The sequence below is a fragment of the Cyprinodon variegatus genome, unplaced genomic scaffold, assembly GCF_000732505.1.
Source record: "Cyprinodon variegatus isolate N-32 unplaced genomic scaffold, C_variegatus-1.0 Scaffold1182, whole genome shotgun sequence".
Classification (NCBI taxonomy): Eukaryota; Metazoa; Chordata; class Actinopteri; order Cyprinodontiformes; family Cyprinodontidae; genus Cyprinodon; species Cyprinodon variegatus.
This window is the reverse complement of record NW_015151635.1, coordinates 143,689-161,573: the sequence shown is the minus strand read 5'-3', so window position 1 is coordinate 161,573 and position 17,885 is coordinate 143,689. Positions and strand designations below refer to the sequence as shown.

The following is a 17,885-nucleotide window of genomic DNA, read 5'->3' as shown; positions in this document are numbered from 1 at the left end:
TCATAAACACAATAAGCCCAGCATCAAATGATATTAATTGAACTAACCGTTGACTGACAGTCCTGTGACATTGCGCTTTCAGTACAACTTAGAGCAATTGTAACAAATCAACGTAACGCGTATGAATGGAAACACTGAAAAGGTGAATCAATCAGCACTGAACTGCTTTTGGTACTAACTGGAAAGGGGCATTAGTCTTTATAGTTTAACACAGAGTGAGTTACACTTTAAATACAGGTGGCTGATGTTGTGCTATTACTGAAACTTGCAGTCAACCTGCTTTATTCACAGTAAAATCCAGTGGTGTTCTAGTTTAATTGTTTCACCCAACCTCTCTTCTAATGTTTTTTTTTAAAACAGCCTAATAACCACTAAGACACAGGAAAACAGGAAATGCAAATATACCTCTCTAACGTTTAAACTATTTTCAACATGGTCAAGCCAAAGCAATTTTGGAAAGAAAATTTGTTCTCAAATGAGCCAAACATTTTAAGTTAATTAACCACAAGAAATCCGGGTGAAGTCTTAAAAATCTAACAAGAATGTGTAACTATCAAGCATGGTGGTGGTAGCATCATGCTGTTGGCCTTTATTGGTGCTGAGCTTCAGTCCTCTTCGCTCATTAATAAAGAGAATTACTCAAACACATCAGCACTGGTGTTAGAATGGGGAAAAAGTGTTATTTAAGAGGTAAAAGGGAGTTTTCTGATGATGCTGCCACCTGTGGCCAAAACACAGAACTGCAGCTCTCTTAAGCTCTTTCTCGTAGCTCGTACTTTTTTGCTTTTTAATTACGTTGATTTGTCGTTGGTGTCTGAGTTGAACTGGATGTCGGTTGCTTCTGAGTATCCACAAAATCCATCTTGTATATAACGCTTTGGTTGTTGTCTTGGTCAGAGCCATTAAACATGACCGTGCTTGACATCAAATCTGCAGAAACCATGCGGGAACTTCCGACCCAAAGTACATTCAGGGAAAATAGGCTACATGCATAAAGATGCATTGGTCCAGAACTACTGAGGAGTCATTCTGCTCATCAAATGATGTTTTAGTTGTTAATGGCCAAGTAGAAATATATTTTTCTATAAAACCTGGGTGTCCTTTACCCCGAAACATCTCAAAAAAAGTTAGACTTTGCTTCTTAGTCAGTTCCATGCTAAGAAAACAATCAACTAATTCAATTCTTTTATTTACTTTATTTTTACAATGGCAGCTTTTTTTTGTCCAGTAATAGTACCTTGACCTGACCAGTAATCTTTAGTCTCTCATCCTGGGAGAATCAGCTTTTTCTAGCTGATTGCCTTACATGATTGGCTATATAAATTCCTACATTGAAATCGACCACATAAAATGGATAATTAGTCTAACCCCTGTCCACACATCTAATTAATGCAAAATAAGCTTTTTTTTTTCTGATTCTATTATTTCCTTTATTAATGAGACTGATGTCCTACAGTTCCCCCAGTGTTACGCACCTGCAGTGAGTTTGTGGAGCAACATGGGATCGTGGATGGAATCTACCGCTTGTCTGGAGTTTCTTCTAATATCCAGAAACTAAGGTTAGTGTGCTGTATTTGACTGTGTTTACCATAATCTCCTAACAGTCCAGGGAGAAATGTTTCCATGGCTTTCAATATGGTAATTGAAAAAAACACACAAGTACACACTTTCTGCTTTAGTAAGAAATCTGCATATTTAACTGATTATTAAAAGTATTCTGGTGTCTCTAAGCTGTATACCATGATAGGGAGACATCAACAAAGAAGCAATTGGTGCTTCTTATCAACCTGTGCGGGGATAGAGAGCAAATCCTAAACATTCTGAATCCATCACCAGTTAAGACAGCAGCCACTCTTCATAACATTGGATGTCAGAACCAAAAATCACCTAGAATTAGGACTGTGTGATATGAGGAAAATATGCATCATTATAAAATGATTCATATCAACCGATGGGCAGCCAACAAGATGCTGTGGGCGCCACCCAGAGTGTCCCAGATGCTGCAGCCGGGGAGAACAAGCATGACTCCTGAGCCAGGTCAGGCAAACAGATCAGAACAGGAAAGCTCAGAGGTCCAGGAGTTTGAAGACAGTTAAGACAAACCGTTAAGACAGGAACAGGCAGGCTCAGGGGTTGTGAGTCAAAACAGGTCAGGATCGCGTAATCAGAAACGCTCAGCAACGTTAAAAACACTCACCACTGATATCAGACTAGTTCAGCCAGATTTAAATGTTAAGAGGCAGAACAGATCAGAATCAGCAAACCAGAAACACCAAGGAACTCTAAAAACACTCTCACCACTGGCTAGAGAAATCCAGAATAATCTGCCCTGATAGCTGGATGCAAGCAGCTTAAATAGAGACAGGAGCAGGTGTATCAGACGAGCACTAATGAGAAACAGAGTTAGACAGGTGAATGGAATGAGTAATTAAGCCTGTCATCAGTGCAAAGATCATGACAATCGATAATTATTGATTGATTGATTTTTTTGTTTTGTTTTACAAGAAACAAAAAAAGACCAAAAGAAACATAACCTTTAACCTTTAAAAACCTGAGAGCTCTTTCTCAGGTTTCCAGGCCTCAGTTAGGATCTCATTACAGCAGTGGAAGTCATAGCAGGGCAGCTAGAAAGCGCTTTGGTAGCAGTGTCACCATGAGGATGTGCTTTCCCTCTCAATATCGGCCTGCAAGGCTGTGTCTGGGTAAACCACAAATGTCCGGACTAAACTCCTTCACACAGACAAAACTAGAGATGTCTCCTGCTCATATGCATGGCACCACATTTGTAGAAAACTAAACATTGCATACAGTCAAGCACAGTGGCAGAGGAGGCATTATTTTTAGGCAAAGCTCTAATGGGACTGAGCCATCAGAGGAAAAATAATCCTAAATGCTGACATTAAACAAAAACCTAATGGTTAGAAATTTAGAAAAGAAGCAGGTTACTGTTATAATCCCAGTAAAGGTAGACTTCAAATGGACTGAAATGCTCTGGTAGGACCTAAAGAGAGTTGTGCAGAAACCAGTGGTTGCTTTTAAAAGAATAAAAACATTGTTATTAAGGCTCATGAGTCACCATTTCTTAATAATTATTCTATTACCTATTCTATACTGGACAATGTTCTTAGAATGACTGTATTAAATAATGAGTTTATAATGAAATGAATTCTTGTTCCTTGACATCAGGGGTGAGTTTGAGAACGACGGGGCTCCAGATCTGAACAAAGATGTCTACCTGCAGGACATCCACTGCGTCAGCTCTTTGTGTAAAGCCTATTTCAGAGAGCTGCCCAACCCTCTACTCACCTACCAGCTGTATGACAAGTTTGCTGTGAGTATCTCTGACGCCACTTTCTAAACATACATACATGATCATCATTTATCTGTCCATCTGTCTAGAGCTTAAAGCCCAACCTTTTTCCATTTTGAAGAAAATTTCATCTTTCTTTTTTTATCAATCATTTTATCTTATCTGTATATAATGGTCTTATTAAAATTATTCTCTATTATTCTCTTTAATTATTTTGTGTGGCCTCCATGCCACAGCAATGCAGTTTTTTTCTTATGTCTTTCTTATCTGAAATATATAAATATTCACTGCAAAAATGTTCTGAAAATGAATAAAAATCTCTTAAATTAAGTGTATAATCCCTTCATTTCAGTAGGAAAATAAGATGGTTTTCCAATGAAATGATAATATTTACTCTTAAAATAAGATAATTAGATATTATGCACTTGAAATATGAGACTGTTTTATTTCTCTTATTTAGATGTAAATTGTCTTGTTCTGTTGGCAAACTGTCTTAATTACCTCCTCAATAAAAAGAAACAAAAGCACTTATTTTAGGAAAAAATAACTTATTTAAATTAACTTTTTTTGCTGTGTATAAATTAATTTTCCTTATTTTGCCTTTATAATGAGAGATGTTTCATTTACTCATTTGGTCAATCTTGAGAAAACACCATCCATCATTAGTAGCTCCTTACATAAAAGGAAGAAATGTGATATTTCATAAAAATAGGATATATTTTGGCTCTTTATGTCAAACAAATTTTTTTTGTAGGTTGTACATTTCTTTGTACGTTTAAAAACAAATAAAAAGGCTTCTTGCCCAAATTTTTTTTATATATATTTTGTCCTGTAAAAACTATGTTTGCTAACTTTGGAGATTGTAAGACTATAAAAGGAAGTAGTTTGCTAATAAATGCATGTATTCCTGCAGGAGGCAGTGGCCATCCAGCTGGAAGAGGAGCGGCTGATAAAGATCAGGGATGTTCTGAAGGAGCTACCAGAGCCTCATTACAGGTAGAGTCTCCTGCAGCACAGCGAGAGTCTCTAAAGCACAGATCCCTGATATTTATTAGTTTTATAGAAGCTAAATATGGAGAGTATATTAAATAAAGAGTCTAAACCTTTGCAGACTGAGACTGTGTTTTAATTTGCATTTTTGCCAAATTAATTCCAGATACAGAATTAATTTTATTATTTTGATATTTCTGATACATAAAAGGGTTTTGAAAATATTCTAAAATTTGAAAATTTCTAAAATGTTTCTGATTGACTAATCTGTGTTGACAACATTGTTTTTGTTTTGTTTTTTATCTGTTAGGAAATGTTAGAGTTTTCTGGGATCTGTGCTGCAGGCTTCCAGTACAACTGGGGCATTACATTATAGAAATACTGTAGCTAAGCAAAATGATGCTAATGTCTTTGTTCCAGCATATGAATACAATCTTATATACACTTTTCCAGACATTAACACTGAACAATTTCAAGGCTATATTATTGTATAATCTATTTGTAGCCATTTTCCTATGATGCTTATATTAACAAAAAAAATAGTTTTAAACTTTCTGTGTCAAAATTGAAAACTTTAAAAAATATCATTCATTTTAATTGTATAATAGATCTATTAAGAAATGTTTCTATAATATAGTAAAGATTCCATCATTAGTGTTGAAGGTTTATTTTTTAGTAATTTTCTCTTTATAAAAAGATTTCCGGTTTACTAATTAGGCTGAAAAAAAGAGCTGTAGAGGGTTTGTTTGGGCTTCCTGTTTTATTTAGTAGACTTTTTTACGGATCAAATGTTAACCCTTTTAGAAATTATAAAAGGACACCATGCATTCATATTCATAAAGTAATCAGAAAAGACTATAGTTAGCCCTGAGTGATGTGTATAGAGGCCTATATCATTATAGGTGGAGGATTATCGATAAAGGATAATGCTAAATAACTTATTTTGCAGGACTCTGGAGTTTCTGATGCGACATCTGGTCCGGATGGCTTCATATTCCTCAGAGACCAACATGCATGCTCGCAACCTGGCCATCGTCTGGGCCCCCAACCTGCTCAGGTGTGCTACTATGAGGCCCAAGGCTTATCAACACATTCCTCACATTTTTTTTTATTGAAATCTGTTGTATATCAATTCATTTTCCTCCCTTTGCCTAAATCTCTCATGTTTTTCTAAACAAATAACCTTTTTTGTTTTTTCTTGGGGATCTGGAACATAAGGTCGAAGGACATTGAGGCTTCTGGATTCAACGGTACAGCAGCCTTCATGGAAGTTCGAGTCCAGTCCATCGTGGTGGAGTTCATCCTCACTCACGTCCCTCAGCTGTTTCCTCTTGAAGGTCTGAACAAACTCTCCCTCACTTTTCCACTGTCAGACCCATTGCTATATCTCTGCCTTCTCTGTCCTTCAGGTGCACCTGCAGAGAGAAGGAAATCCCTCCCCTCTCCGACAGCGCTACCCAATCAGGACGTCCTGTTCTTCAAGTCCTCGGGTTCTCAGCCTAACTTTGGGAACATCAGTCCTGGAGACGGACCCCTGGCGATCAGACCCTACCATGCAATAATCGAAGGCACAGACAAGTGAGGGCACTGATCTCCAGAGAGTACACACCATGCACATGTTTACACACTGTAGGACTAAACCCATTCAAGGCCGTGTGCATCTAAATTAGTTTCATAGAAAGAGAGGGTGGGGAAATGATAATGATAAAATTTGAACATTTCACATTTAAAGTGTGTTTGCAAATTGTCTTTTTCCTCAGGAGGAAAGGATCGCTTAAAGGCAGGAAATGGATGTCCATTTTTAACATCGGAGGACGATTCCCAGACCCAAGAAAGAAACACAAACATTCCACCAAGGGTATGAAATCCTCTTAGAGACATTTCTTCTCTTCTTCTCATTTTAGAGGTTTACTGAAAAACCTGTTTGTCTAATCCTCTTAAAGATGAACACAAAACTAAATATTTTAATATACATAAACAACCTCCATGTTATCTAACACATGAACATAAAAGGACTTTTGGGGTGGTGATCAAAATAATATTAGAATACATACCAAACTGTAGTGCATGCTTTTAAAGACACTTTTGGGGTTATTTTTTTCCTTTTTAAAAATGTCACTGCTTTTTGTTTTTTCAGAAAAAGACAGAACGCCTTTAAGACCTGCAAGAAGCATGGACTCGCTCAGCACGCCGTCCTATCCCAACGAAGGTGCTATGCTTTGAAATATGTTTTAAAACTTAGACATTTCAGATGAAATATTAACCTTTTGATGCAAAGTTGTTGTTTTTTTTTTTCTAGAAAAAAACATAAATGCTTAGGAGTTGTCTGGTGATGTAGAAAGATGTGGTGATGGTACTATCCGTGCCACATTTTTGTGTTTCATCCACATAATACCAGTGGAAGAGCAAGGGGCGGATTTAGGAAATTTAGGGCCCTAGGCAAAAACAGGCAGGGGGCCCTCTGAATCAAGAAGGCAGAACATAAACAAACCCATTATAGAGATAAAGTTTTTTTTATAAAATAGGCATACATTATTTGTTCTCCCTTTATTCCCTCTCCTCTTGTCCCTTTTCCTGTTGTTTTCCTCTCTATGGTTTTTTTGTCCCTTTTTCTTTTCATATTAACAATGTGTTCAGCTGTCTTTTCATGCTGTCTCTAACTTAGCCCATTCTAACTTAGCTGATTGCTCCTTCCTGTGTTTCCAAAAAGATGACGGCAAAAGTAAATAACCCAGATCTTCTTTTCACTGTAGACAAGCCATGATCTGCTTATCGGTTTTCCATTTTTGATTTGGATGAAATAATAACTGCATGAATCATGACAGCAGACAAGACAGAGGAGAGCAGGAGGCGGGGTTACCAATCTACTTGCTCTGGAGAGCAGAGTTCGCTGCTTTTAGATGTTGTCTCCAAAGTCTCCAGTAGCAGAAAAAAGTCGCTATATTTGGCGCTAGGCACTTTTTTGTAACAAAAGCACTAGAGGGGTCTGAAAAGTCGCTAAATTGGCAACACTGCTCTTCCCATTGTTTGTTTTCAAATGGTTTGCTGCTGTCCATTGGACGTTTCCGAACATGTGCAGCAAATGGACTGATCCATTGTGACGGACACTGAAGGGGGGGCTGAGACACACTTAATATTATAAGCTTCCTGATGGCATTTTACCAAAAGGATTTTTATTAAAAACATAATTAATGTGCACAAATAAGGAATATCTGTATTAACCATACATGTAAACTTTGTTTTATGGGGCCCCCAGTAACTTGGGGGCCCTAGGCAACTGCCTAGTTTTGCCTTATGGTAAATCAGCCCCTGGGAAGACATTTGTTTTCACAGCTATCAGAAGAATATATGCTGGCCTCTATTGTAAAGTAAAAAAAAATGAAAAAAACAACACATAGAATAATAAAAACCTATATAGTAGAGCAGCAATACAACAAAACAAAACTATTTGCATTTATCCCCCAAACTGCAGTGTGGATTATGTTACCTTAATCTGAAAGCTAATCTACTGAGGAAGCTGAACAGAAACCAAACATGTTCCCTATGAAACGCTGCAGAGAAACTGGCAGCTTTTATTTACTGAAAATCTCTTGAGACCTACAGTAGCTCCTCATTTACAAAACAGAAATCAAAAGTGTTTATAAATCTGTATTGAGAAAATAACAGTGGAAACATTTTAAACAGCAGAAGTAGAACCAGAAACAGAAAGTCCAGTGATGCTCAGAGAGAGATGGGTCCTTTACCATAAGGAGAGACGTTAGGGATGTAAACCAGAGCCTTTAACCTGGAATGACTAAAACACTTATAACATTAGCATTTCTTGATTGATTTTTATCTAATTCCTCTGATACATTTGCAAATCCAGACAATAGTGGCTCAATGTCCAACATTTTTTCTCCTGTTTCTTGTATTTCAGGTTCCAGGCGTTCTGGGCCCCGTCCTCCATCCAGCAACATGTCCCCTGCCATCACCTCCTCTCAGCCTCCCTCAGACACCCCAGCATCCGGCGGTGGATTGGGTAGCAGCGAATACGCAGTAACCTACCGCAGAGGGACGGGCTTAGTGAGCGGAGGTGCAGGGACACAGGGTACCTACACAGCTCTGGACCCTGATGGTTTAGTGATACCAGGCAGCGAGGGGATCCATTCCAGGTCCCCAGGACTCTCCAACAAAGCTAGAAGAGCTGCCATGCACATCACAGGCCCCACCCTTGTAACAGTGCCGCTACATATCACCTCTAACCTGGCGTTAGGAGTGCTTCAGGGGGGTGGCGACAGGGTTATCCTCCGTGGAAGAGACAAGGATGGAGGGGATAAGCAGGAAGGCAAGGAGGCAGGGGGGAAGATTGAGATTAAGGAACCCAAAGGAATGGAGTGGAACGTAGAAGCGAGCAAAAATGATGAGCAAAAGGACACGAGTCAAAATGAAAAAGAAGACTTGGACACAGCAGGAAATAAACGGGTAGGAGGAGACTCTGGAGAGGTGAAGGATGAAGGAGTTAAAGAGAAAGGAGACAAGGAGTCAGGAAAAGATGGCAAGCACAAAGAGGAGACACAGATCGGAAACCAGCATGTGGCGAGTGAGAAACCTTCTGAAAGCTCCGTCACAGGGGAAGGTGATCAAGAAGACTTCGCAGACGATGATCAAGGCAGCGAATACATGGGTAATTATCAGCAATTCATATCCATTACTGATTAATATAAATATCAGAGATAAAAGGAGCAGCTGAGGCCTTTAATCAACATTGTTATCATTATCAAACCATCTGTTTCTGTCATGCTTATCCCTGCTGGGGTTGTGAGGGGTGCTGGTTCCTATCTCCAGCTGTCTACTGGCGAGAGGCGGAATCCACCCTGAACAGGTCGTAGGTCCATCGCAGGGCAACACAGAGACAAACACGACAAACAACCATCTACAAACACCTAAGGAGAATTTAGAAAGCCATTTGAGCTAAGAATCGTGTTTTTTGGACTATGGGAGGAAGCCGGTGGCCTCGTGAGACCATCCTGATCTTGCGAGCTTTCAAGGTTTCACTCGCAGATCAGTCTGGAGACTCTATGAAAGTTGGAGCCGTTCACCAAACGAACGTCCAATCAGCGTTGGCTTTGAGGCGGGTTGAGGTGTGACGCAACGAGTATCGCAACAGTTAAGTCTAAAGAACATGGCGGCTTCAGCCGATGAAACTAGCGTTAGCGTGGCTATCGAGCAAGTTTTATCGGAATTACAGAGTATTTCTTCACTGAAAGAAGAGCAAAACACTGCTCTGGAGGCTTTTCTCAGAGGAAAAGATGTTTTTGCTCTTCTCCTGACTGGTTTCGGCAAGAGTAGCCTGGCTTGTTGTTGTGTTTTCGTCGTCGTTCTGTTAGTACGTCATATGCTTTGTTGATCTGATTGGTTTATTTGGCCCGTCTATCACCAACATAGGCCAATCAGCTAACCAGTATTTTCGCCCCTTCCCAAAATTACTTCAACGGAAGGTTTCCAGATGGATATGCGGAGCAAATCCATCTGGCGGAGTCCGGTTAGGAAGCCGGAGTATCCAGAGAGAATCCACACATCCTCAGAGAGAAAATGGAAACTCCATCAGAAAGAACCGGGGCAAGGAATTGAACCCTGAGCAGCCCATTAGTATTATTATTATTATTGAGTATCGTATGGGTCACATAATCACTCAGTAACTTTGTCTTTTTTTGTGCTTTTTAGGTTATTTAAAACATTATGAGTTGAAATAAGACTAACCTGTTTATGTATTTTAGAGCAAACCTCAAACACTCCTCCCTACATCAAAACAGGCTCCTTTACCAAATCAGCAAAGATGAGACTGACAAAAGCAACATAGAAGCTCAGGTTAAAGTCTTCAAATCAACACAGAGATGCAGACATGTCCTTATGTCAAAAAAGGAGGTTAGGTTCATAATTTAAACTGAATTCTATGCAGGAAACCCCATTTTAAAAATGATTAACAAGCTGGGGGCAAGGATATATAAAACATCATAAAAATACAATTCTAACACACACTAAAGGAAACATATGCAAATTAATTTCATTGGAAAATAATAATAACCTTGACTTTAAGCAGAGAGAAATAATTTGGATAATCCTAACTGACTCAACATTAAAAGTTTTGTTTGATTTAATGACAGACAGAGAGAAAAAAAGGTGCTATAACTCAGGGCTGAAAGAATTAATCGTGATTAATCGATTATTGTGATGATCGTCAACTAACCTAGTAATTACTTAATCAATAAATAAAATATAGAGACTGTAAAACATGTTTTTAGCTGACAGAGCAACCCTCTTATAGTAACATCCATCCATCTATCCATTTTCTAGCACGCTTATCCCGAGTGGGGTCGCGAGGGATGCTGGTGCCTTTCTCCAGCAGTCAATGGGCGAGAGGCGGGGTACACCCTGGACAGGTCACCAGTCCATCGCAGTCTTAGTAACAGTTACACCAAAATCGTAAAAAAGTATTTAAAGATTTTGCATTTAACATAAAAATCGTTTTCATCTTTTAGTTTGCTCTGTCCAAAACTCCTCAAGTGGAAAAGTTTTAGTTTGACCTTGTTGAATTCTGTTAAAAATATTCTTAAGGAACCTTTTACTATACGATTATTAACTGACTAATCTAAACAATAATTGATAGATTAATGGATTTGCAAAATAACCGCTAGTTCAGATGGGTTCAGATGTTTTCCTGTATGGGAGTTGAATATAATAACTAATGTTGGCCTAGTGGGTTAGAGCAGAGCGCTTGTGCTCTGAATATGTTGCAAGTACCCGGTTCAATCCCCAAAGCCTCCAATCTCGGTTCATGAGCAAGACTCTTAACCACTGACTGCTCCCTGGGCGCCACACAATGGCAGCCCACTGCTCCCCAAGGGGATGGGTCAAAACACAGAGGACGAATTTCCCCATTGTGGGACAATAAAGGGGTTAACTTTTTTTTTTTTTTACATTTGAGATGACAGTGTTTGTATTAGATCATCATTAAAGATGGGGATCCTGCACATTAACAACACAAAAAGGAGGTGATGCAAAAATAATAACTGTGTTCAGTGTCGATCTCCAAGTAACCGGCTTCCAATAGATTGTATATTTATTTGTAAAAGCTTTTTTATATTTTGGTTTCTCCACACATTGAGCCAGTAAGTTTGACCCTGACTTTACTTTTACAGAAATGAAATTTTCAGAGCAAAGCCATTACCAGGCAGCAGCAGCAGCCTCACTGCATGAAGATGATGGTGAGTCTGAACCTAAAGATTTCCTAAACTCGACTGAAGTAGAGGGAGACGAGGAAGACCAAAAACTGTCGGGCTACGTTCAAGATAACTTTGAATTCCTGGACCTAATGGACCAAATGGATTATAGTGCCATGGACCACATGGACTGCAGCATGTCCTATCAGGTGGGTTGTGTGTGTTTTTTTTTAGGAGGGTTGAAGGTGTAACATATTTGATAAATCGTGCAGTATAAAGGTCCAGCGATTAAGATTTGGAAGTATTTTCCTTTAACCTTTAGGTTAATGAGTTCTCCGTGGAGCCTCCTTGTCACTCTGATGACGAGTATGAAATGATGGCTCATGCTGAACGACCAACCCAGAGTGTAACAGAGTTTAAACCACACAGACCACTCAGCCTGGACCTGCACAGTCGACACACTAAATCCCTCAGTCTGCCCTACATGAAGTCACCCGTCGACGGCCCCGTGGAAAACTCTAGCTCAGATGAAGAGGTTTCGGAAGACGATGGCGATGGAGAAAATTATAGCAGTGAGGAAGATGAGAGCATGTTTGTGAAGAGCCTGCCGTCTGACTTCTTTCTAAACACTCTGTCTGGACTTGAAGACTTTCCCAGTCCTGACAGAGACCTGCTTGATTCGTTACGGGGAGAAGAAGAAAGAAGTTACCAACCACTGGATGTTGAACTTCCTGTTTGTACGGAACCCACTGAGCACGTGCAGGAGAAAGCTGGAAATGATGAAGAAAGACAAGAAACAAAAGAGATGGAACAGAATGAAGTTCACCATGAAGATCAGCTTGAAATGGATACAAAGAGGTAAACAATTATTATTATTTTGCTCATCAATATTTCATTATCAATTACTTCCTAAGCACAGTTTAAACCAGTATATAGTTTTATATTCCAAATGTAGAGGAGAACCAACAAACCGTTATCACTATTGTTGCACCGATACCGATACCACCATTTTAGTGCTGGACCGGGCCCCGCCCAATACTGGTATCGGTGGAACACTAGTTTTAATGCTGACTATACTATGCAGGAAGGCTCTGTATTGTTCTCTCCAGGTTTAAATCTTATGCAGATCTTTGACCTTCTTTTTAATCTGTCATTTCAGCAGAACAATAGAAGACTCTCAGAGAGCTACAGAAGACGGTCCAACTGAAAACTGCCTAGTTTCAGAAACATCAGCAGGCTGCTGTGAGGAGCTCGAGCTGCCGAGAATCCAGGGCAATCAGGAAATCAACAACTTGACTGAAACAGAGTTTGAGAGCGGGAAAGAGGTTCTAGATAAGTCCGAAGATGCTTCTCTTCCTCCAACACAACACCCTGAAAGCTGTGCCATGGAGGATGTTACAGATGAACACAACACGTCTGGACATTCTGCTTCTAGAGAACCAGACTGTGTTGAAGGACCCATCCACAGAGAACACAATGAGGAAGACAATTCAGACAGTAGGACAAACAGTGACATTTGGAGCGAGCTTGAGGATGTTGTATGCGAAGTGATTGAGGATGAGGAGAGCAAACACTCTGAGAGGAATGCTGCTGAAGAGGCAGATGGAGAAAAAGATGGAGAAGCAGAGGAGGAAGGTGAAACGAACAAGACAGAAGATAAAATGGAGGAGGAAGAGGAGCCAAATGTAGGAAAACCTATAGATGAAGCAATGGCGCAGGAGAGAAATGAGCTTGAGCTTAACCAAGGAGTTCTGCATCATGGCGTAGAAGAAGTGGTTTCAGAAGAAACAGAAAAGGAGAAGGAAGACAAGGACAGAGCCGAAAGCAGAACACAACAGAGTGCTGATAAACAGCCGCTGATCTCATCTGATATTAGGGACTCAAAGGAAGGAAGTATGCCTGCGAATGGTGACAGTGGCTTAGGATGTGTTGGGAGGAAGCTGGTCGTCTCCAAGGAGCCTAAGATTTACCAGGTCAAGGCTGTGCCGGTTGTTCCCCCAAAGCCTCAACACTGCAAAATGACTGCTATGACCCTACGCCACCAGCAGCAGCAGAGAGACAGGCGAGACAACACCCTGAAGGTCCCCGCTGAGCAGGAGCGAGAAGGAGAGGGAGACCGGGAGAATGCAGAAAAAAAGGACAGGCCGTCCACACTCAGGGAGAAGAAGAGGGACGCTCTGGAAGGGGGCGTAAGGGATGCAAAGAGGAACAGCCCACTCAGCATGTGCTTCGATGAGGCTGTGGCCATCGCTACCCTGAGGAGAGAGAAAGAACGAGGGCGTGAAGGAGACGCGGACTGAGAGGGACTGGGAAAGTCAAACAGTGAAGGTGGAACTTCATTTTAGGCAACTGTGGGATGCAGCCTCAGATGATGCTGAGAAAACTCTGTGCCCATTTATAAGAGTCCAAGCATCACTGTTGAAAATAACTGCTGGCATTTTTGTCACCATTGTTAATATCTAGTTTTACTGGTTTACAGGCACCATGGTGGCTTTGTTGTCCTTATCTAAAGATAAAATGTAAGGACCAAATTGCCTCTTTGGTTAGGATGTTTAAAAAGCCTCGAAATAAATCCACCATTTGCTTCAGCAGAATGATCTCCCATCAAAAACACTTTCCTCAGTTCAACAGTGGAAAATACTCTCATAAAAAAGGATTTATTTTAAAGGACGATCTCATCCCTGCTCATCCGGCAAACTATCTATTTTATCATTTGGAAATAAACTTCCCGTACTTAACTGATATGTTTCCTTGTCTTTTCCATTTTGAAGAAAAGGTAAGTGTATTTTTAAACCCCAGAAACAAATAAAAATGATGCTACATAACACAATTTTAGCACGTTATGTAAAATGATCTAAAATATGAGAATTTTACCCCACTGAATAAATGTACTCAAATAACATTTTTTTTTTTCAACTTTTCCTTCAATTTCTACTGTGAGATTATATCACTGTTATTAAAGATTAATATCAATGAAGGATTTTTATGCATCTTTACCTGTTTTCTTCTCTTTTGGAGTTTTTTTTTTGCATCTATCAGGTAAAAAATAAATAACAGACGTTTCAAATACATGGATAACAGTTTGTTTTCAATGGTCATGGGATGATCTGGCCAGATTCAGTCATTTATTATTACATTTAGGTGGACATTACATCCTAATGTCAGGATGGTTAATCAGGGCGTTATTAATGAAATGCCTTATGGATTTTATATGTATTCTTTTTTTAAATAACATCAAATAAATGTAAATCTTGAGGTGAAGCAAAGTATTAAGTGCTGCTGTGACATCAAACATCACAAGAATAAACAGCCTTTTTAAGAACTAATATTTTTTTATGTGTGACGATTGTATAAAAAAAGCATTTTACTTTGTTTACCGGCATTTTGATTCTCAAGGTTTGTCTTGGAAATGGCTCTTTGGCAGTTACTGTTTGCACTTATTATAAAAAGGTGGTGTACATAAATAGTTTATCTGAAATGTCTGGTTTAAGGCTGATAAATAAAGAGCATTTTAAATGAATGGAGTGTTAATTTTTGTTTTTATTGGCTTGTTTGAAGAATAATAAATGGGATGGGTTTGTTTTATGCTAGAAGTAATGAAGTGTTTAAAAAAATATATAGCCTAATGAGGAAATAACATTTTGTTTGAGATACTATCAATATTTCAGGAGATCAGCAAAAATGTTAAAACTTGAACCGAGGGGCGTGCAGGTGATGCAGTGGATAGCGCGCATGACCCACGTATGGAAGCCTTAGTCCTCGACGCGGCCGACATGGGTTCGAATCCACCCTGTGGACCTTTGCTGCATGTCCCCCCCTCTCATATGCCCTTTCCTGTCAGCCTACTGTAGAAAAAAAAGATGAGCCACTAGTGCTGTAAAAACTCCAAAAAGAAAAGTTAAACAAAAATATATATCTTTTCAAATGGCCAATGACCTTAATCATGTCTTCAAGTGGCTTAAGGAGACCACATTTTAATATTTAAAGTGGCCACCACCATATTCTGTAGCTGCAATTCNTATATATATATATATATATATATATATATACACACACATCAATTTCAAACAGATGGCATCGGTATGGTACCGGTATCGGCCAATACTGCACAGTCAGGTATCGGGTATCGGTATCGTTGCCAAAAAATGGCATCGGCGCAACACTAGTTATCACCAATCATTAACACATTAATGACCAGTTCTCTGATAAATATGATGAAAGATACAATAAATATTAATGGTGAGGGGGGTGGAAGCGAGAGGGATCTTTAGATTATTACTACTATTACTAGAACCTTCTGGATTAACTGAGATTACCCGGCATGAGCTAGTTTTTCTGTTTTCCTTGTAAATTTCATGTCAGGGTACAGGAACGACATCACATCTGGAGGAATGTGCCATTATTAAATCTGGAAAAACTGTCAGATTTAATAATAGCTGTGGTCCTCCAGCAGACAAATAGCTATTGTAGTTTTTAAGGTTTTCTTGATATAAATGGAATCTTAGCAACATGTGAAGGAAATGCAGAATACTTTCAATATCTGAAACCTTTTCACATGTACACATTATATAGCTTAGTAACATGTTGAAATGGATAACATGTGAACACAGGTGTTTTCACATATTGACCTTTTAATGAATGCTGTCATACCAATTGTTTTACATGTGGAAATTATCCTGCTAGATAACATGTGAAGAGAAACATTTGTTGACATAGTATTACTTATTTACATGAAGACAAAGTGAATTCACATGTGGATCTTATACTATGTAATAACATGTGAACACAAGTGTTTCTCATATGAACATTATGTTGCTTAATATCAAGTTGAAAAAAGTGTTATCACATCACATGTGGACTTAATACTAGTACCATGTAAACAAATGTGTTTCACATATATGGATGTATGATATAGCTTTTTTAACATTTGAGTACAATCTTTTCTGGTGTTGATATCGTACTGCTTAGTAATACATAAAAACTTTATACTACTAGTAACATGTGAACAAAGTATGTTCATATGTGGATATTATAAAGCGAGTGTAGGTCTTTATTTTTCATATGGATATTATATTAATTAGTTAAACGTAAACACAGATGTTGCACATATACTGTAATCATGTTGCTGCTTAATAACATGTGAACAGGTTGTTACATGTGGACATTATATTGCTTAGTTACGTACACACAAGTGTTTCACATATGGCCTATATACTACCTGTACAATGTGAACACATGGTGTGGATATCACACTGCTTAGAAACAGGTGATGATAAGTGTTCCCCATGTGGACTTTATACTAGTAACTTGTAAACAAATTTATTTCACATGTGTATATTACGTAGGTTTTTTTACATTTTAGCACAAGCTTTTCACTTGTGGATATTATCTTTCTTAATAACGTGTCTACATAATAGTTTTGCATGTGGACATTACATTGCTTAGCAACATGTGAACTCAAGTGTGGACTTGACATTACAGTACTAGTTACATGTTAACAAATGTGTTTCACATGTGCATATTACAAAGCTTTTTAACATTGAGAAAAAGCTTTCCACTTCTGAATATCCTACTGTTTAGTAACATGTGACGACAAGGGTTTTACATGTGGATATTATAATTACTAGTAACATGTGAACAATATTCAATTCAGTTGAGTTTATTTATATAGCGCCAATTTACAACACATGTCATCTCAAGGATCTTTACAATTCAACCGAAGTCAATCCCTCACACTAAGCATGCTTGTAGCGACCCTGGAGAGGAAAAACTCCTTTTTAACAGGAAGAAACCTCCAGCAGAACCAGGCTCAGTGTGAGCGGCCATCTGCTGAGGCCAACTGGGGTTCAAGGAGAGAGAAGCAGATATACAGAAAGAAGTAGAGAAACAAAGGCAATAGGACTACACCGAAAAACAGCCCATGCTCCAACATCTACAAAAAAAGTTGTTGATGGTAGCAGCACAGCTGATATTTCCCTCCAGGATGAGGTCACGGCCAAATTGGAACAGACCAGATGAAGCTACTATGAAAAAAAAAAGAGAGAGTATAGGGTTAGAGATTGAACAAACAGATTCTGCAGAGTGGGAGAATTGAAATAGAATGAAGCAGAATGATGAAATGGGGGTCCCTATGTCCTCCAGGAGTCTAAGCCTATATAGCAGCATAACTATAGAGATAGCTCAGATTAACCTGAGCCACCCTAACTATAAGCTTTATCAAAAAGGAAAGTTTTAAGCCTAGTCTTAAAAGTAGACAGGGTGTCTGCCTCACTGACTTAAAACTGGTAGTTGGTTCCACAGGAGAGGAGCCTGATAACTAAAAGATCTGCCTCCCATTCTACTTTTAGAAATTCTAGGAACCACTAGTAAACCTGCAGATTGAGAGC

The 17,885-nt window shown here is 39.0% G+C and overlaps 1 protein-coding gene across 2 annotated transcripts in view; it reads left to right on the top strand.

Annotated features, from left to right (window-relative positions):
- The window catches only part of arhgap30 (Rho GTPase activating protein 30), a 21,607-nt gene extending 6,605 nt beyond the window's left edge, over nt 1-15,002 (top strand). The window contains exons 3-14 of one of the 2 annotated variants that reach the window (XM_015401088.1): nt 1,457-1,559; nt 3,187-3,331; nt 4,224-4,306; nt 5,250-5,357; nt 5,519-5,637; nt 5,710-5,878; nt 6,061-6,158; nt 6,438-6,509; nt 8,217-8,963; nt 11,479-11,708; nt 11,822-12,357; nt 12,662-15,002. In XM_015401088.1, the coding sequence (XP_015256574.1) occupies nt 1,457-1,559; nt 3,187-3,331; nt 4,224-4,306; nt 5,250-5,357; nt 5,519-5,637; nt 5,710-5,878; nt 6,061-6,158; nt 6,438-6,509; nt 8,217-8,963; nt 11,479-11,708; nt 11,822-12,357; nt 12,662-13,799 (3,548 nt within the window). In that variant the 3' untranslated portion in view covers nt 13,800-15,002. Of the gene's footprint in view, nt 1-1,456; nt 1,560-3,186; nt 3,332-4,223; nt 4,307-5,249; nt 5,358-5,518; nt 5,638-5,709; nt 5,879-6,060; nt 6,159-6,437; nt 6,510-8,216; nt 8,964-11,478; nt 11,709-11,821; nt 12,358-12,658 lie in introns of both variants that reach the window. The other variant, XM_015401087.1, reaches the window with a different exon arrangement.
- The last annotated feature ends 2,883 nt before the right edge of the window (nt 15,003-17,885 follow it).